Source organism: Glycine soja, chromosome 18, assembly GCF_004193775.1.
Source record: "Glycine soja cultivar W05 chromosome 18, ASM419377v2, whole genome shotgun sequence".
Lineage (NCBI taxonomy): Eukaryota > Viridiplantae > Streptophyta > Magnoliopsida > Fabales > Fabaceae > Glycine > Glycine soja.
In genome coordinates, this window is record NC_041019.1 from 51,265,200 (window position 1) to 51,282,921 (window position 17,722).

A 17,722-nucleotide genomic window follows, 5' to 3' on the forward strand; every position below is an offset into this window, starting at 1 on the left:
ATGATTTTAATCAAAAATCAAACTTAAATATTAACCAAATGATTCAATTCAATCTTAACTTCGTCACAATAATTAATTGTGTCTAATCTTTATATAATATGTACGGATTTATTACTGTTTTCAACAAAATCCTAATGATAATAAGCCAAAATGTTATAACCAGTTATAATAAATAAATAAATAAAAAACAATTTTTCAGTAATTTTGTTTAAAAAACACAAGAATTTAGGTCGCAATAAATATAACCACTAACTGCTTTTTCAACCCAAATTGACACTTCATGGTTCATAATCACATCAACAACATCTTTAAAATTTAATAGTACCCGCTTCATTGATTGCCATATATATATGTGTCAGTGTGCGTGTATGCATATGTTTGCGTAAATGAAATAGGATCCACTGCAGTTTCAAAACACGCTAGCTGGAACATGTGCAATCTGAATCTCACCCTTCAAATTTATTAAACTAATTTTTTTTAAAAGTATTTTTTATTTAATAAATTAAATCAAAACACCAGATTGATGCGATTCTTTTCACAACTATAGAACTTAATCAGTGTGCGTGAACAATCTGGATATCTTGCAGTAAAAATCACAGTTGATATGGACACAGTCGAACGCAAATACTTTACTTATGTACAAATTCAATGAAGTTAAATGAGTTTTTTAAACTTAAAAAAATAATTTTAAAATAAATCTTTTATATACTTTGCGTGAACGAGAATTATTATTTTTTTAAGAAAAACAATTTAGACAAATATATTAAAAAACAGAAAATTATTTATTTTATTAAAATAAATAAATTGATCTTTTTCCGAGTGTGTGAAATGCAATTGAAATATGAATAATTGAACAAGAATCAAATGACACAATTGTGAACCCGATTCGTACGACAATAGTGGTGTCATCGGCCACACAACAGACCAAAATAAAAGCAAACACGAGTTAGTTTACTCCTAGCACCCGTCCACGCCACACCATACCACATTAATTTCCATCCGAAAAAGAAAGATTTTAATGCATATCTAATAATTTTATTTTTTTATAATGTCATAAAGTACTTATTTAATTATTTACTTATTTGTGTTGAAAATTTGAGGCCACTTCATTTGATTTATGAACCTAACCACTGCATGCATCATTATCCCAATTTCCTTGTCATTCACCAACTTGCACAATGATAATAAATAATATTAAACACCCAAACTCACGAACCACGCTACAAATTTTCCAACACAAATAAGTAACTAAATAAATAAGCCATTTATGACTTTATTAAAAAAAATAAAATTATTAGGTATGCACTATGACGAGTTTGATTTTACAAAATCTTCAAGCACACGTGAGGAAGGACAGATTTCCAGACACACTAAAAGAGCCCAAAACAGCCATCCTCTCTATAGTCCAAACAAAAACATCAATGGGTGGGAACATGAATATATAAATAGAAAAGAAAATTGTGCAAAAAGAACAAAAAAAAAAAAAGAAAAGAAAAAGGGTATGTATCTATATAATGATTATGGGAAACAAAACAAAATAAACAAATATAAAGTAAAAGAACATCTTTAACTCAACTCAACATTTCTTGGTTGAACCATTTTTTTTTTCATTTGTGTTTTCTCATCCCCTTGTCTTTGTTGTCAGGTTCAAACCTTGGGAGGTTTAGTAATGTGTTCACACGCGACACTCCTTCGAGAGCAGACCACTCTATTTCTGCATCAGTATCTATTTCCTCTTCCTTATGGTTGTGGTTGTGGTTGTTGTTGTTATCTTCATTGTTTTCCCTGCAAGTTCCTGACCTTGCCAGACCAGTAGGTGCAGGAACATCTCCGTTGTCGCCATTGTGGACTTGGATACCTGAACTAGGTTGTTCCTTGGACTTGATGACATTGGAAGCACTACACACTTTGTGCGAATCCGAGTCCAGAAAGAGGCAAACCACGGCACAGTCGTCCACTTTGGAGGTTGGATACTTGTACCTCCATGAGCGAACCGCTGACTCGACCAGCGCCCGTGCGGCCGAGGCACGCCTTGGCGCGGCTGCCACGATGTCCACCACTTCTTTGTTTGAGAGAACATCCCAAATCTGCCATTAACAAATAACAAACTTGAGATGAGAGTGAAAAAAGCGAGTAGAAAATGAAAATCTTGGTAGGCAAGTGCAATGGCAATGTAAGATAGGTCTTGTACCCCATCTGTTGCCAAGACAACAAATTCGTCCTTCTCAGTGAGTCGTCTGTATGACACTTCGGGAACAGATATCAGGCCAAAATCTTTAAGACAAAAATCTCCAAATGCCCTTGCCATGGCAAGGCCAGGTGAGTCATTGTTTGGCAACCAGACTCGAGCAACTTCAGGTTCATCCTGAAGAGCAAAAACACGCCCTTTACATTTGCGAATTCTCTCTTCTTCGGCTGTAAGAGAGAAAAATAAATTAGTTAAGACTTATGGACAATATGTACACATATGACAGACCATGAAACATAGCATTAGAGAGCTGTCAACTTAATACAATGAGTTACATAGGCTAAATTTTCTCCTTGAAGTATGGTTATTAAACAAAAACCAAGAATGGGTTGCTTCTGGATAAATACAATTTGAGATGGGCCATGACATACAGACACAATACCTAACACAACAGACATAAAATTTTGTCCATCCCCACGGCCAACTAAGTGTTAGTATCCTCTACCCAGTACAGATGTCCCTTTCATGGCTTATTTCATGTAAACATGTAGATTAGTTATTCAAAAGCATGTATTTTAGTCAAGAACATGCCCATATAATCACATGAGAATAAATTTAAACTCAGAAAAAAAATAAGCTTTTATTTATTTCTTTTATCCTTATTATATTTATAGAATAATCTTGAGGTTACTTGCAGGATATGCCAAGGATATTTCATATTGCAGACCATTCCAATCAAGACAGAGTATATATAAAATAGGGGGCAAAAGAACTCACAGTTGCTTATAATAAAAGGAAAATTGTCCAATCAAAAGTGAAACAGGATTCAAAATGAAGGGGAGTTATGAGTTTCAAAAACTAAAAGATCAAAAGCAACATTTCTCAATGTTTGACTTCCAAGAACAATAGAAATAACTTAATAACAAAGGGGACACATTTCAACTAAACTATGTTCTTCATGGAAATGACTAGAACTGATCTTAACGTTTTCTTCAATCTGATGCCACTGTTCAACAAAGTAGGCAAGAATTTCCCAGATGAAAGATATACCTGGAAGATTGGGTTTTAGATCCACAGTTAACTGGATGGCAACAAGAGAATTGTCTTTCTCTCTTGTACCCAGCACAGCTCTAGAGTCACCAACATTTCCAATAATAAGATCATGTCCCTGTAAAGGAACCAAAATCTTTTATGGTCAGAAATTATTCATTAGCAGACAATTTCTAACAAAATATATTCTTCCAAAGGTTACAAGCCAACACCTGCTTAACCAGAGTTACTGCTGTTGTCCCACTACAGAAGCAATCAATACTTTGGTGGGTCTTCAGTTCTCTATCCATAACTTTGAATGCCTTCAAAAAGGAATCTTTAAGTGTCTGAAAGATTTCTGGGTGTTTTTCTGTTTCCTCGGCATCAACAGATACCCTGGATTCATCATCAGCAGATGCAAATGCAGCCTCTTCTGAATTCATGCTTCCTGCAGTATTAACGCTAATCTCCTTGAGGACTTCTTCACCAGATGCACTTTGTTCCCAATGGACATTCAGTTTTAGAGGAAGAGAATCCCTCACTCTTTTCGCAACCATGTGACCATATGGACCGTGGCCATCAAAAACTCCACAGAAAATAGTATCTTGTCTAGAACAAAAGTTCTGCAATATATGGTAAGCAGAAGCAATTAAAGGTGGCAAAAGATCCTTCCACATTCATAATAAATAAAATAAAGGTGGAAAATCAAGAGAATAGCAAAGAGCAAATAAAAAAAAAAGGTGAAGATACAAATTTTCAGATAAGTTTGATGGGCTTCAGATCAATATTCATGTGACTCTCTATTTTGTGATGGGGAAGCACAACTAAGATCTTTCAGGACTTGAATCGTCCATCACCTTTCATCAAGTGTGATCCCAGCAAAACAAAAAATTAGATCCTTAATGCACAAATATCACAATCAAAACCAAAAACAAGTCATATATAGCCAAAGATGTAGTGAAATAAGGATCAGCAACAACCACAACCATGCACAAAACCGTATATGCAAAGAAACCACGTGAACACACCGCTTGATCAATCAATCGAGACACGTCACAACCAAATCAGCATGAAGCAGGAAATGGAATTCAAGGATCAACATAAGACCTAGAAAAAAGTAGTGTATGTATGTAAAAACATCAGCACCCCATGTGCAGATATGCAAGGTACAAAATCCAAGCTGAGGGAAATCAATCAAATCAACCTTTAATATTAAGATAGAAAAAGATCTGAATTGTTAACAAAATTGGCAAAATGTAGCAAAACAAAGACTACACAAAGAGGGTAAATTGGCCAAAAATAGAAATTCAAAGTGAGAAAAAGGATTTAACCTCCCAAACAACCATGGCATCCTGGTTGGTACCCTTCTTCCCTTGTTGAGTGAACAAGGATGCAACTTGGGATGAGCCATTGAGGAAGATCCTCCCAGGGATCCTATGTAGAGGCTCATTCCTCCAATACTCAAATGAAGAGGTTCTTGATCCAAGCCTCTTCTTGGAGTTGCTCTTGCTCTTCCTGAAAGATGATGAATTTGGTGAATTGGGGTGAGGGCTCCTGCTTTCCGCAGAGAAGCAGGACCCCATCTTAAGGGCCCTTAGAATGCCAAGAATGCACTCCACACCACTCGAGCACCCACTTTCTTCCCTTGAAGGATCCGTCACAACCCTTTTGAGAATAACCAACAAAAATCAAAACCTTTCACAATCCACACAACACCACTTTCTTCTTCACCTTCAGAATTATGTCGTTACTTTTGCAAACTTTCAACCACCACCCCCACACAACAATCACAATTGCACACTTTTCAGATTGAGATAGCTAAAATGGCAGCGAACCAGCTTTAGTCATCAATTAATGTAAGGAATTAAGGGTAAGATAAGAAGGAAAGGTATAGTTTTTTTTTTATATAAAAGATGAGAAAACAAAAAAGAACACTCCGTTTTTTTCTTCTCTCTCTTGCTCTTTTGGTTTTGGATATTGTGAAATAATAGATAACATGCAGATCTGCGTAATCCCCCACAAAGACCACACCACGAAGTGCACAACCTTTTTTATTATTATTATTAAACCTTTCTGTTGCAAAATCAACAAAAGGGGTTAGTTAGCGACCCGAGATGTCTTCAAAGGTGATGTTTTAAAGGCAACCCACAACAGCATGTGAGTGTAGCTATTGAACCCAGAAAGCAAGTTCTCAGCTTTGGATCAGAGGTGAAGATGGGGGGTTGAATTGACTAGAAAGTAGAAGCAGAAGAGAGAATGGCTCAACTGAAATGGGCGGAAAAGAGAGAATGTGAAGGGAGAGAGAGAGAGAGAGAATGAGATTTGAGGGAGAGTGAGAAACGGACAAGTTGAAAGTGGAGAAAGAATCGGAACCACTAAGAGCGCTTAGACACAGAAAACCGTTCTTGTGTTGAGAACGTCACTTTTGGACGGAGAGAGAAGGAAACTGAGATGAGATAAAAGAGATATACAAAGCCTCCCTTGTTGGACTTTTAAAAACATGTGAGAAGGGCATAAGGCTAAAAATTAAAATAGACATATAGTTTAGTTTATTTCCGACCAAGTAATGTAGTAATTCTTCCTGGAATTTATTTTAACTGATGTCTTTCTATATGTAGACGAGTTTCTTCAAGATTTAACTTCTCTTTCCATTTAATGTTCTTATTGTGGATTTTTCGGTCATTTTTATGTTATAATATTTTATACAATGATATTTTACTTTGTTTTTATTAATTAGAAGATTTCTTCGATCAGAATTTTATGTAGATAAATTTGTTTAGATTTAACTAATCAACTTTGACACCGTTTGATTATTCTTCAAATCATTAATTGTTTTTCTGAACAAACACGAGATATAAGTAGTATTGATATAAGAAGTGTTAATTCATTTTTTAGGTCATTATTGATTATATAATCTGATGTTTGTACCGTCTCAAAATTATTTTTATTTGTGTGTTATTTCTTTGGGATATTACACTCACATATCAATACCTAGCAATTGTGTGTATACATATATATAGAGAGAAAGAAGATAATCAAAAGTATAAGGGTGAAACTTTTCCACTATTACATCATTTTATAATTTTCAATTGAATAATATTTTCTTAAAACTCATGATTGAATTAAAAGTTCCTTCTATATAGATAATATATGCAAAATTTTATATTAATCCAAAACTATTTATTATTTCATTCATATAGATTAAAATTGACGTAATATAAGTATTTTAAATTATATTAAAATATAAATTGTTTGATTATCTTTTTATTGTTATTCAATTTTAACAATGACACAACCGATCTTAACAATATGCGGATATAATTCAATTCAACGGTTAAATTAATAAAAAATCACATTCTATATCAAGTTATAAAAATGATCTAATTATTATCAAAGTTACATCGATATAATTTGATTCTCCATATATATATATATATATAAAAGAAAATTTTGTTTATTTTAATTTTTTTATATTTAATAGATAAAGAATTAACTTAATTCTAAATATGTGAATTAATATGGATGAAATTGTTTCAACTTAATTAGTAATATCAATTTCTATTTGATTTTCTTTTTTTTTTCTTAACCCTGTAGGTGCCTTCCTAAATTTATATAATAAAAAAGTCAAGGCTTAAATATAATTTTTGGACCGTAATTATACAATTTTCCTTATATTTGTGCAATTTATATCCTTATTTTTATATTCGTGCAATTTTGGTCTTCAATTCTCATATTTTTAATTGAGTTTTTTTATACACAGAAATATAAAACCAAGCAAAAGATAAACAAACAAAAAGAGCCTAAAATTAGTAGGATGTTTGGATAGTTATTAGAATTGATTTTGGCTTTCAATGGGGTTTTGTAGTTTGACATTCAAAATTTAACAAAATTTGCTATAAATCTCTAGTAGTTTGACCATAATCATCTCTTAATTGACAAATTAATGTGTAACTAATCAATGTTCTAAAAAACATTTTAAGCATCATAATATTTTAAAAGAATAATTTGAAATTCTAATATTTTCAAACATATAGATTCTTATCTTGTGAAATGTTTTTTTATGTCATTGATTAGCTAGACGTGAGTCACTCAATAAGTAAAAGATGGCCAATGCCAAAAGAATCATTAAATTTTGGATGTCAATCTATTGGATGGATTCAATTTTAACATTTTTTAATAATTTATAATGATATGTATATTTTTTTCTTCGTTGATGATATTCATAATATGTATAATGATATATTAATATTTTATAATAAATATTTTTAAATACTTAAAATAAATAATGAATTTTATATTTTTATAAAATATACTTTTATGGTTTAAATTTTATTTTGAATCCTTATAAAATAAGTGAATTTTGATTTTAGTCTTTATACAAAATTTGCTTCGGTTTTCATCCCTAAAAAAACAGAATTTTTTTTGTCTTTATTATTACATGACACTCGTTAATTACTTGTATATTTAGCAAAAGCTCAAGCGATTAAACTAAACCATATAAAGAATAAAGATAATATTGAGATTTTATCCTTTTGCAAATCACTTTTTTATGGCTTTGCATGAAAGTAGCATTTATTGAATATTTAATTTATTTCCAAAAATATTTTTTTCTAAAATATATTCTTATATTTAAATTACAAAGGTTTTATTGGCACAATTAATACGAATATGGTTCAAAAATAAACAATCTACTATAATATATATATATATATATATATATATATATATATATATATATATATATATATAAAGGAGGTTGTTTATATAATTAAATTTATTCTAATTTTAAAAAATAAACTCAATTAATATAATATAAATATGAGTTATTCTATAAGGTGATGTCATGTAGTACCTTTATATTCATTCCTTTTAAATAATTCAATTAATGCATATTTTATATATATATTAATTAACACGTATTTTTACATTATTCTATTTCAATAGAATCTTAAATCCACTAAATCAATTATAGAATCTTAAAACAATTATAGTACATAAGAATCCAACAGATTGAAATATTCAAATTTTATATTTATTTTATTTTTTTTAATTTTATATAGTAGATATAAGATCCATGTAAATTCATATTGTATATTTTTTTATTAAAGTAAAAATGTGAAAATATTCAATTATAAATATATTTTAAAATATACTAACTTTTTCTATTATAAAACATACACCTAAAACATTTAAACAATTCCATTAACAATAATGATTAAAGATAATTTTAATTGATTAACTGATTAACGGAGATAAAATTTAAATCAATTCATACTAGTAAATTCTACTATTATGAAGCATATACATATACAATTTTAATTGATTATCCAATAAAAAATTTAAATCAGCATTAATTTATTCTAGATATTTACTGACTATATATATATATATATATTATATTTATTTATAATTTGAAATTTTAAATTCATCATAATTTATTTTAATATTTTAAACAAATATAAAGGGACAATTAATTAAAATTATAATTAATTGATTGTCCAATATATTTTAATTTGAGTTAATTAAGGTAATTAGGACCCGTATGTAACTTTTCTATCCTCACTACATCCTATCACCTTGAAGATCTTATCCAGCTCCTAAATTTAGAGCTAAATTCTTTTAAGGAAAATGTTCCTTTCAAAATTGAAGTAGATCATTACGCCTAAACATGGCTAATCTCTAATATTCAAGTGTAGCTAAAGTTTTCGTAGTGTCATATTAATTGATCACTTTAGCTTCTTCTGCCATAGCAGTAACCCAAGCCATCATAGTGCATGTCATTTGAGAAAAGTTGAGGTTCTCAATTCGTGGATATATTATTGCTTTCCTATGAAGCCAAACAAATCAAAGAAAAGTAAATAACAACAACAATGCTATCAAATAATAGTCATTTCCTTACAAAAATAACTTAACAAGCATACACTAAGAAACACAACGAACATATTTCCTATAGGTGCATTCCCAAAAGACTGGATAAACAAAGATGTCATAAATGTAACGTCATGATCTTATGCAATGCTAACTAAATAATGATAAATGGGGAAAGATTCAATTTTAATAAAAGTTAATTAATTGAAATTAATATTTCTAATGGTCTAGTTAGGATATTGATGACATAAAAGAACTAATTAATCATTAAACGTGTATGAGGGTTGGTCATGGATATTTTTCTTACGGTTTAAAATTTTGTCGTAAAATGTGTATTAGATACTACATAAAATAATAATATTTTATTCTAAAGTGCTGGAATTAATCCAAAATTTCACATAAGATTAATTGTGATTACTATTGAGTAATTATATTAACTTTAAGAAACATTTGACAGTTTGTTCATTAAAAATAGATACTTTTTACTATTTATTTCATAGCACAATCTAAGATTTAATTAAATAAATTGTTGAATCATACACAAAAGTTCAAAGAAAAATCATTTTTAGTTAAAATTTAAAATTTAAATTATATTCACATTGTAATTATTATCAATCAATGTTATCAAAGATTAAGAAAAATAGTGGTATAGGTCACAAATTTGATGCAAGTTGGACCAAAAGCTCGTAATGAATTTAGGTTTCAAGTTCGATGAAAGTTTGGTTTATGATAGATTATACAATAAAATTAGTTTAAATTGGGTAAACTAGTGTACCCTAATTTGACCTGCAATAGTAGCTAGATTTTCTAAAAATATTTAAAATTGCTAAATAGTCCTAACAAGTTTATTTACATGTATGAAAGTTTGTTTATTGCCAATTTATTATCCAATATGATGGACATTCTCCTTCATTGGGAACCGTATGCACATAGTCGTCATAAATATAATCCTTATTGATGTCTACATTCAAAGGTCGACCATCTAAGTTAGTGAGTTTGATCGTGTATTTGCTTTTAAAGCCTTACGGAAGAAAAATCTCTTCTGCCAATAGTCAAACAAATGAATTTAGCTTGATTATTTTATTATTTTTAGAAACAAAAATCAATAATAGCAAATCTTGTTTATGTACAATTAGAAGTTACAACTCAGCGTGAAGCATCATTAATTTGAGTTTTTCTGCAACTCTAGTCATGTGTTTAGATTTTGTATGTAGGAACATATTTTCATTTTATAATTTGTACAATAATAAAATTATAATTTTCATTATAGTAGGAGGGTTACATACAAAATTTACAAATAACCATCATCATGAACCTTTCAATATCATCTTAATTATTTCTTCTTCGATCTTCAACCAGTAATTATTTTTAAGATTTGTACATCCTTAGTTTATCTTCTTTGTTAGGATTTCTCACCCTGAAATAGAATATTTGAAAGTTTTTATTTTTAAATAGACCAAAAACATGTATTTTATACCAGGACTAAATTGTAATATTTGTCAAAATATTATATGTTGGTCTTTGTATGTATAATTTTTAAATAATTTTACAATGTATTTTATACAAGGACTTAATTGTAATATTTGTTAAAATATTATATCTTGGTCTTGTATGTATAATTTTTAAATATTTGTCAATTTTTTTAATTTTAACCATTAAATAGTTTTAAAAATCATTTTAACCCTCATTTATCCATACAAGTTTTATTATAAAATTTAATTTAAAACACAAAAAACTTGAAAATTACAATTATCCTTAGAAAATGAAATAAATATAATTATACGTCTTGTTTTTGCAACGAAAATAAAATTTGTTTTGTTTGTTTTAAATGGAAAACTACATGTTTCAACAATTATTACCAAGATAAATGCATTCCTATACATTTCACACTCCAAAACTATTTTTTTAAAAATATTTCAATAATCTCAAATTGTTTTCCATTTATCTTTATTTATATACTTAATTTTCTAAGAAAATTATCCATTTCAATTTTAAAATAATATATTTCAAAATTTAATTTTTTTATTATAAATCCAAAATATAATTTATATATTTAAAATTTTATTCATTATGAATCTTAATCATAGTATATGTATCAGTTTGAAATACTTATTTATTATAAGTGATAATTAGAATTATATAAACAATATTTAACCTATGCTAATTAAAAACTAAAATAATATTAGTATTATTCACAAAATATTAGTATTAATTCAAATATTAACGATTGCGATTTTGATAAAGAGGAAATATATAAAATACCAGTATTAGTTAAAATACTAATGTTTACTGATAAAAAAATACTAACGTTTGAGATTTTAATTATATATGCATATATATAATTATAAAATTATTAAAATTTCAATCGTTATTTATTTTACTCCATAATTATATTTATGTGTCATTCTTTAAATGCATCTTCCTCAATTTTACAAGACAAATCCTTATGAACATGGAAATGAACTTTTTTAAAAGTGAGATTTCTTAAGTGGGTAATTTCTTATATGCAAGACATTGGCATAACTTTTAATTAAAAATAAAATAAGAAGCGGACAAAAATAAACTAATAATTCTTCTTAAATATTTGATAAACATTTAAAAAATAACCAATAAAAAATAACAATAAATAGACTTTACCAAAAAGTTTAACTCAATTAATTAAATAATATGCATAAATTATTATAAACTCTATAATGCTTAAATTTAATTCAATTGATTAAATATAATATTATATAATACTTGAATTTGATTTTTATATATAAAAAATTACTGGTTTGAAAGTCTTTATTTCAACAACTCATTCAATTAATTGTATCCTTGCACATCTATCTATATTATTCAAAAATGGTTGGTGGAGTAGATTTGGAGATAAAATGGCCCCCGTCTTGCCATCACAAAATACTTTTTCAATATTCCAACAGTACTTGTTGTTCACACTAAATGACTAAAATAGTAACGATTAACTTTGTACGGTTATGGCTGTTAAAAACCCGGCCATTTTACTTGGAGTGTTATTGATTTTATTTTTGTTTTTTTTTTTCAATATTTTTTTATGTCTAATGATTACACTAATTTACAACTTTTCGGTTTGATTTTATATCACATTTTTAAAACATATTTAAAGTTAAAAAAATTAAGTAAAGTTAAAAAGTTTGTGGGGGAAATTGTCCCCACACTACTTATAAACCTTTGGATCCCTTGTTTATAGATCTAACCAAATGTTATAAGTCTCAATAAATTTATCATCATTTTAACAGAAACAAAAATCTTTTAAATCATATTATAGACTATTTATATTACATCACATATTAAAAATATCCAATATACTAGTATCTAAATTAATTTTAGTTATTTATTTATTTATTTATTAACTTTCTTAATTTATTTTATTTCTTCTCTTGTATGTATTTGACTAAAAGCTTGTTAAAAGCCATGAATTTATAAGTTTTCAAATTCAGCTCTATAACCATTAAAGTTATGCCTATGATAATAAGATAGATCTTTCTATGTTCCTTTTTATGTTTAACTACGTACCTAGTAAACCCAAGAACTATAATCTTAAAATTGTCATTACTGTTTCTTCACTCTATAGGATATTTTATAGAGTAAGATGCAACTGGCATTATTATTAGTAAATATTGAAAGATGCATTAAGGGTCCCAATATCCCTATCAACCATGACCACATTGAATCTGAGATTGAAAACGTGAAGCACGCATCTGCTTCTTTATTTTATTTTTTTTAGATTATTTTCAAAATATAATGATAAAGTTAATCAATGAAGCATCAAATATTAAAATTATATAAAAAATTTATAAATTTAATATATTTCATAATAGTTTTCAAATCAATATTTAAGTTAACAAGAAATTAATATTTATAAAAAAATTAAATTATAAAGTAAGCCAGAGAAGACCTATAATTTATTTGTTAGTAACTTTCAATCCAATGGATAAATTTATTAATTAATAAAAAATATTAAAAATGAAAGAGTGATTTAATCAATATTAACTTTTCCTTTTATAAGTGTACTGGCAAGTAATATTTTTTTTCATGTGCTTGTGGGTGATGAAGTCCTAAACTTTTAATATTATAAAAATTAATCTATATATATATATATATATATATATATATATATATATATATATATATATATAAAAGTTCATTCATAACCTTCATTTATTACGTCATTTATACATATTAAAAAAATTAATATAATATAAACTTATTAAAATATACTAAAATATGAAATATTTAATTATCTGTTTATTGTTGTTTAGTTTTGATAAAATTTAATATATAAATTTGATAATATATGAATATAATTTAACGATTAGATTAATAAAAAATTTATTTTATATCAAGTTATAGAAAGATATAAAAATTGTTTATATATATTTGTAATATATGTACAAAATCGTGATATACAGTTATAGGAGATGATTTTGGATTCGGTGATAATATTGGAAAATCCGAAAAATGACAATATATAGTGATTTCTTTCGTCGAATAACATTAGAGAATATAAAACATCATTTTCTCTTTCTTGAATTAATAAAGGACATTAGCTATTAATAATTCTGTGCTAAAATCAAAAGGCAAAAAAGTACTGCTGTGTTATTAAAATATTCCATATTAAGTTCGAGCCACCCAAATTTTTGACTATTAAATATATTTTATGTCTTTAAAATAAATTTATAATATCTTGTAATAATAGCAATATCTCTATTTCCTCTTTCCAAATCTCAATGCTGGGTGAAGTATCGCAATATATATCTCAATTCTCCTGAACAGTTCTAAATATGGTGACAGCAATACTATATCGATGTTCCATTTTGAATATACATTAGTTCTCATTAGTTATTTTTCGTTTTCATGATTTAAGTGCGTTGGGAAATAATACGTACGCTTGAGTTGGATAGATGTGTTACAACATTAATTAAGCATTATTTTACAATAATACTCATTAATTTTCTTGTTCGTTTGCTTTTATTGTGGATCTTGTTTTGCTTCTGTGCTGAGTGGATGAAATCTACGTTGTTCAATTATTCTTTGATAGTTTGATTTCGTTGTCGCGACGCATGAAACATTGCATTGACACGGACTTATGTGACAATCAGCATGTGAAGAGAAGATAAACTATGTTATGTTGTTGTTTCTCGTGTCTCCTAAATAATACAGTAATATATATATATATATATATATGTGTGTGTGTGTGTGTGTGTGTGTTTATATATACGATAATTTGAGGAAGTTGTGTGAGCTTGATAAGAGCACTTATTAATGGCATGGAGATATGTGGGGGCAAATGAGGATATTCATGGACTAGGGAATAAACACATCATTATGTTGATAAAATGGGGCCACGATTGCGTGAATTCATTGAAATGGTCTCTAATCTTCATAAACAAATCCGTTTTGGTTAGAGATATGTAATAAAGTTTATAAGCTTTTATTAACCGTTTAAGTTTTTAGGAAAGTTAACCTTGGTATATATTATTAGGAAATTCATTGTATTAACGACTAAGTAACAAAGTTAATCTTTGTTTGTTTATATTCTTTTGAATAAAAACAATAGAGTTTTTTTTGGTAACAAGCAATTGTTTATATAATTTTGGGTTGGTGGTGTCGTGGTGATAGTTAGATAAATTATATCCTCAAATAACGTTTAGAATTCCAAACTTAATAATTTTTTAATCTTACTTTGTTTGTTTGATGGGAATTCAGAAGGAATGAAATATGGATAATAACTTATAGTATTAAAAATGATTCTTTACGATGATTATTCAATTTTTTTGATAAAAATTAATTATTAATAAAATTGGCGAATATTTCACATTATTACTATTATGATGATAAAAAAATTGGCTCTCGTAGATTATTTGTTTAAAATTGAAATAGAAAAAAGAAAAGAAAAAGAAAAGGCTTGCGGCACACAGAAATTGGTTTCCTCTTCAATGGAAATCGCATGCATGGCCTCTCTTGATTCTCTCTCATAGCAACATAGACAAAATCGTGTGAAAACGAAAGAAATGAGTGTAGACCTTTGATTAAGAAAGTGTACGTGTCTCGTTCAATATTGTAAACAATGAATTTACGTCCAATATGAAGCTACTCATTGCCATTTTTTCACAACGTGTAAATAAATTCATGTCATTAATTAAATGTCACTACTCTTGTAAGGATAATTAAAGTGGATATTTCATTAAGATAAAAGTTGTATGGAAATTGGAGCTTTTCCAAAGATGCGCTCATTAGAAAGCAGTTTAGGTTAAAACATAGAGAGAGTAAATTATACTAATTATTCTTAAAATTTTGTGAAATTATATAGTATTTTTTATGCTTTTTTTTTACCATTTACAAAGTTTTTTCTTATAAAAACATATGCTGTAATATTTTTCAAATAATTAAGAAGAGTTAGTATACAATGAATAGAGAGTGTGATGTAATATTTTAAAATAATTAAGGAGTGAAAGTAGGGATAAAAAAAGCTGGGAGAGTAGTGCGCAAAATTTTAGGAATAATTAGTGTAATTTATTTTAAAATACATTGATACAAAGTTTGGAACACTTTTAATTAAAACATCAATGAATTAGTTTGGAAATTTTAAAAATATCATATATCACATAATTTAACTTATGATTAAAAATTATATTTTAAATATTTTTTATAAACTTTTATTCATAAACAGAAATAATTTCTAGTAGTCAAGAGATTAATAACATAACTAGAAGAAAATTAAAATATTTATAAACAATAAATTATTTTTTATAATCATTGAAAAAAAGATTATCAAGGTAAAATTCATGTCTTTCCAACATTCATAAGAGGCTAAAGCAATTATCTTACCGATCTGGAAAGCAAAGTGAAAATGGTCATATACATAATATAATGTTAGGCATGCATGGTCACATAAGGGAAGCAATCATTTATGAAGTTCACTAATACTAATTTTGGTTGTATTCAAGAAGGTAGTTAATGAATTAGATAAAAGCTTAAAAGTTAACCAAACGTTCAAAAGCTAATTTTAAATTAAAAACTATTAGTTGAAATCAAAGCCTTTTTTTGTAAATATTAGTTGAAAGTTATTAACTTAATTTATTGAATTATATATATAGTAAAATTAATTATGACAATATAAAAAGGCATGTTTATGTATATTTTTATAGATAAAATGCGTTTATTGATAATTATATTTATAATTTTTTAGTTCATTTTAAACCTTTTTCATTTTTAATTAAAGATCAAATATTTCATTAAATAATTAAAATAGACATTGCCATAATGAAAAGTAAAATAAATAGTGCAATATTAAAGGAGGTATCAAATGAGAAATTTAATTAAAATATCACGATCTAAAATAAAATTAACAATTAATTATACACTTAAGCACGCACTACTTTACATAACATCTGAAAGAATTTAAATTAATAATATAAGTTTATTCATTAAATGCTTCTATTATAATCAAATAAATTTTTTAATTACTCAAATATATTATAAACTAATTAAAATGACTTAACAAACAATTTATTTGTCAAGACCACTTATTTTAACAAAAATACGAAGGAATCTTTGATTCAATTCCGCACCACCTGTTTTTGGATTTAGGCAACAATAAATTTTGTTTATTTATTTATTTGCGTGATGGTAATTAGTCCAGCAATTACTGTAGCAATCTTATCTGGCTGAAAAAGACTTTCAAATTGGTTTGTTTGTTTTTTCTATACTTCTCATTTTCAATTAACATGTTTGCATTCATAACTATAAAAATATTATTTTATTTTTATTATTTTCCTTATTTTCAAATTTTGGTGCAAAATACTAAGAACCCAAAAAATATCAGAGGGTGGTTAGTTTACTTTTATTTTTCTATTTTGACTAGCTTCAATTAATACTTATAAAGTTGTCATATATTTTTTGTTTTTAGGGTTTTTGCATAATGAAAATAACATGAAATTATTTACATAATTTTTTCAGAAAGCCTTGAAAATAGAAAGTAAATTCAATGATTATCACTAAAAATTATAAATATATCTATTTTATCATTTCATATATTTTAAAAATTAAGAATTAAAATTTTTAATTTTTTTCTAATAATAACTTCACAAAAATCTTGAATCAAACAATTAACTTTGTCCGCCTTTGACAGATGATGAATTGACTTTTTAAGGATTAGCTGATGTAAGTTGAACAAACTTTTATTATAAAAAAAATCACGAATTTTTCCTACCACAAGGAGAAGCAGTGCACGTTTTCACTTTATACATGCATGAGGTAATGAAAAAAAAAGCACTTTATATAAATAATAATAATTTTTTTCTTTTTTGTCGTGGAGATCTAACTCGATGATGGAACCTGGAATAACTCCCGAGAGTGTAGTGTCTAACCGGATTAATCATTTATGTAATCTTGATGAATGTAAATTTTATTTTATACCATCATATATAAATATAAATATAATATATGAATGACAGTGAAAGCTTCAGTTTTAAATGATTCAGTCAAAATTTCAAAAGTTGTAGCTTTTATTAATTTCAAAGTTAACCACATCACCAACAAGACATCAATAATTAATTACTCAAAAAAGAAAAAAAAGAAAAAAGATTAGAACAAGTTCCCACTCGGAAATACTTT

At 27.1% G+C, this 17,722-nt stretch overlaps 1 protein-coding gene across 1 annotated transcript; it reads right to left on the reverse strand.

Annotated features, from left to right (window-relative positions):
* Positions 1–1,245: 1,245 nt before the first annotated feature.
* Positions 1,246–5,699, reverse strand: LOC114396091 (probable protein phosphatase 2C 33). Its single transcript, XM_028357982.1, has 5 exons — positions 4,549–5,699; positions 3,451–3,840; positions 3,239–3,356; positions 2,192–2,415; positions 1,246–2,087 (listed from the first exon to the last, which is right to left on the reverse strand). The coding sequence occupies exons 1-5, from the start codon at positions 4,798–4,800 to the stop codon at positions 1,608–1,610; spliced, it is 1,464 nt and encodes a 487-aa protein (XP_028213783.1). The 5' UTR covers positions 4,801–5,699; the 3' UTR covers positions 1,246–1,607.
* Between the last annotated feature and the right edge of the window lie 12,023 nt (positions 5,700–17,722).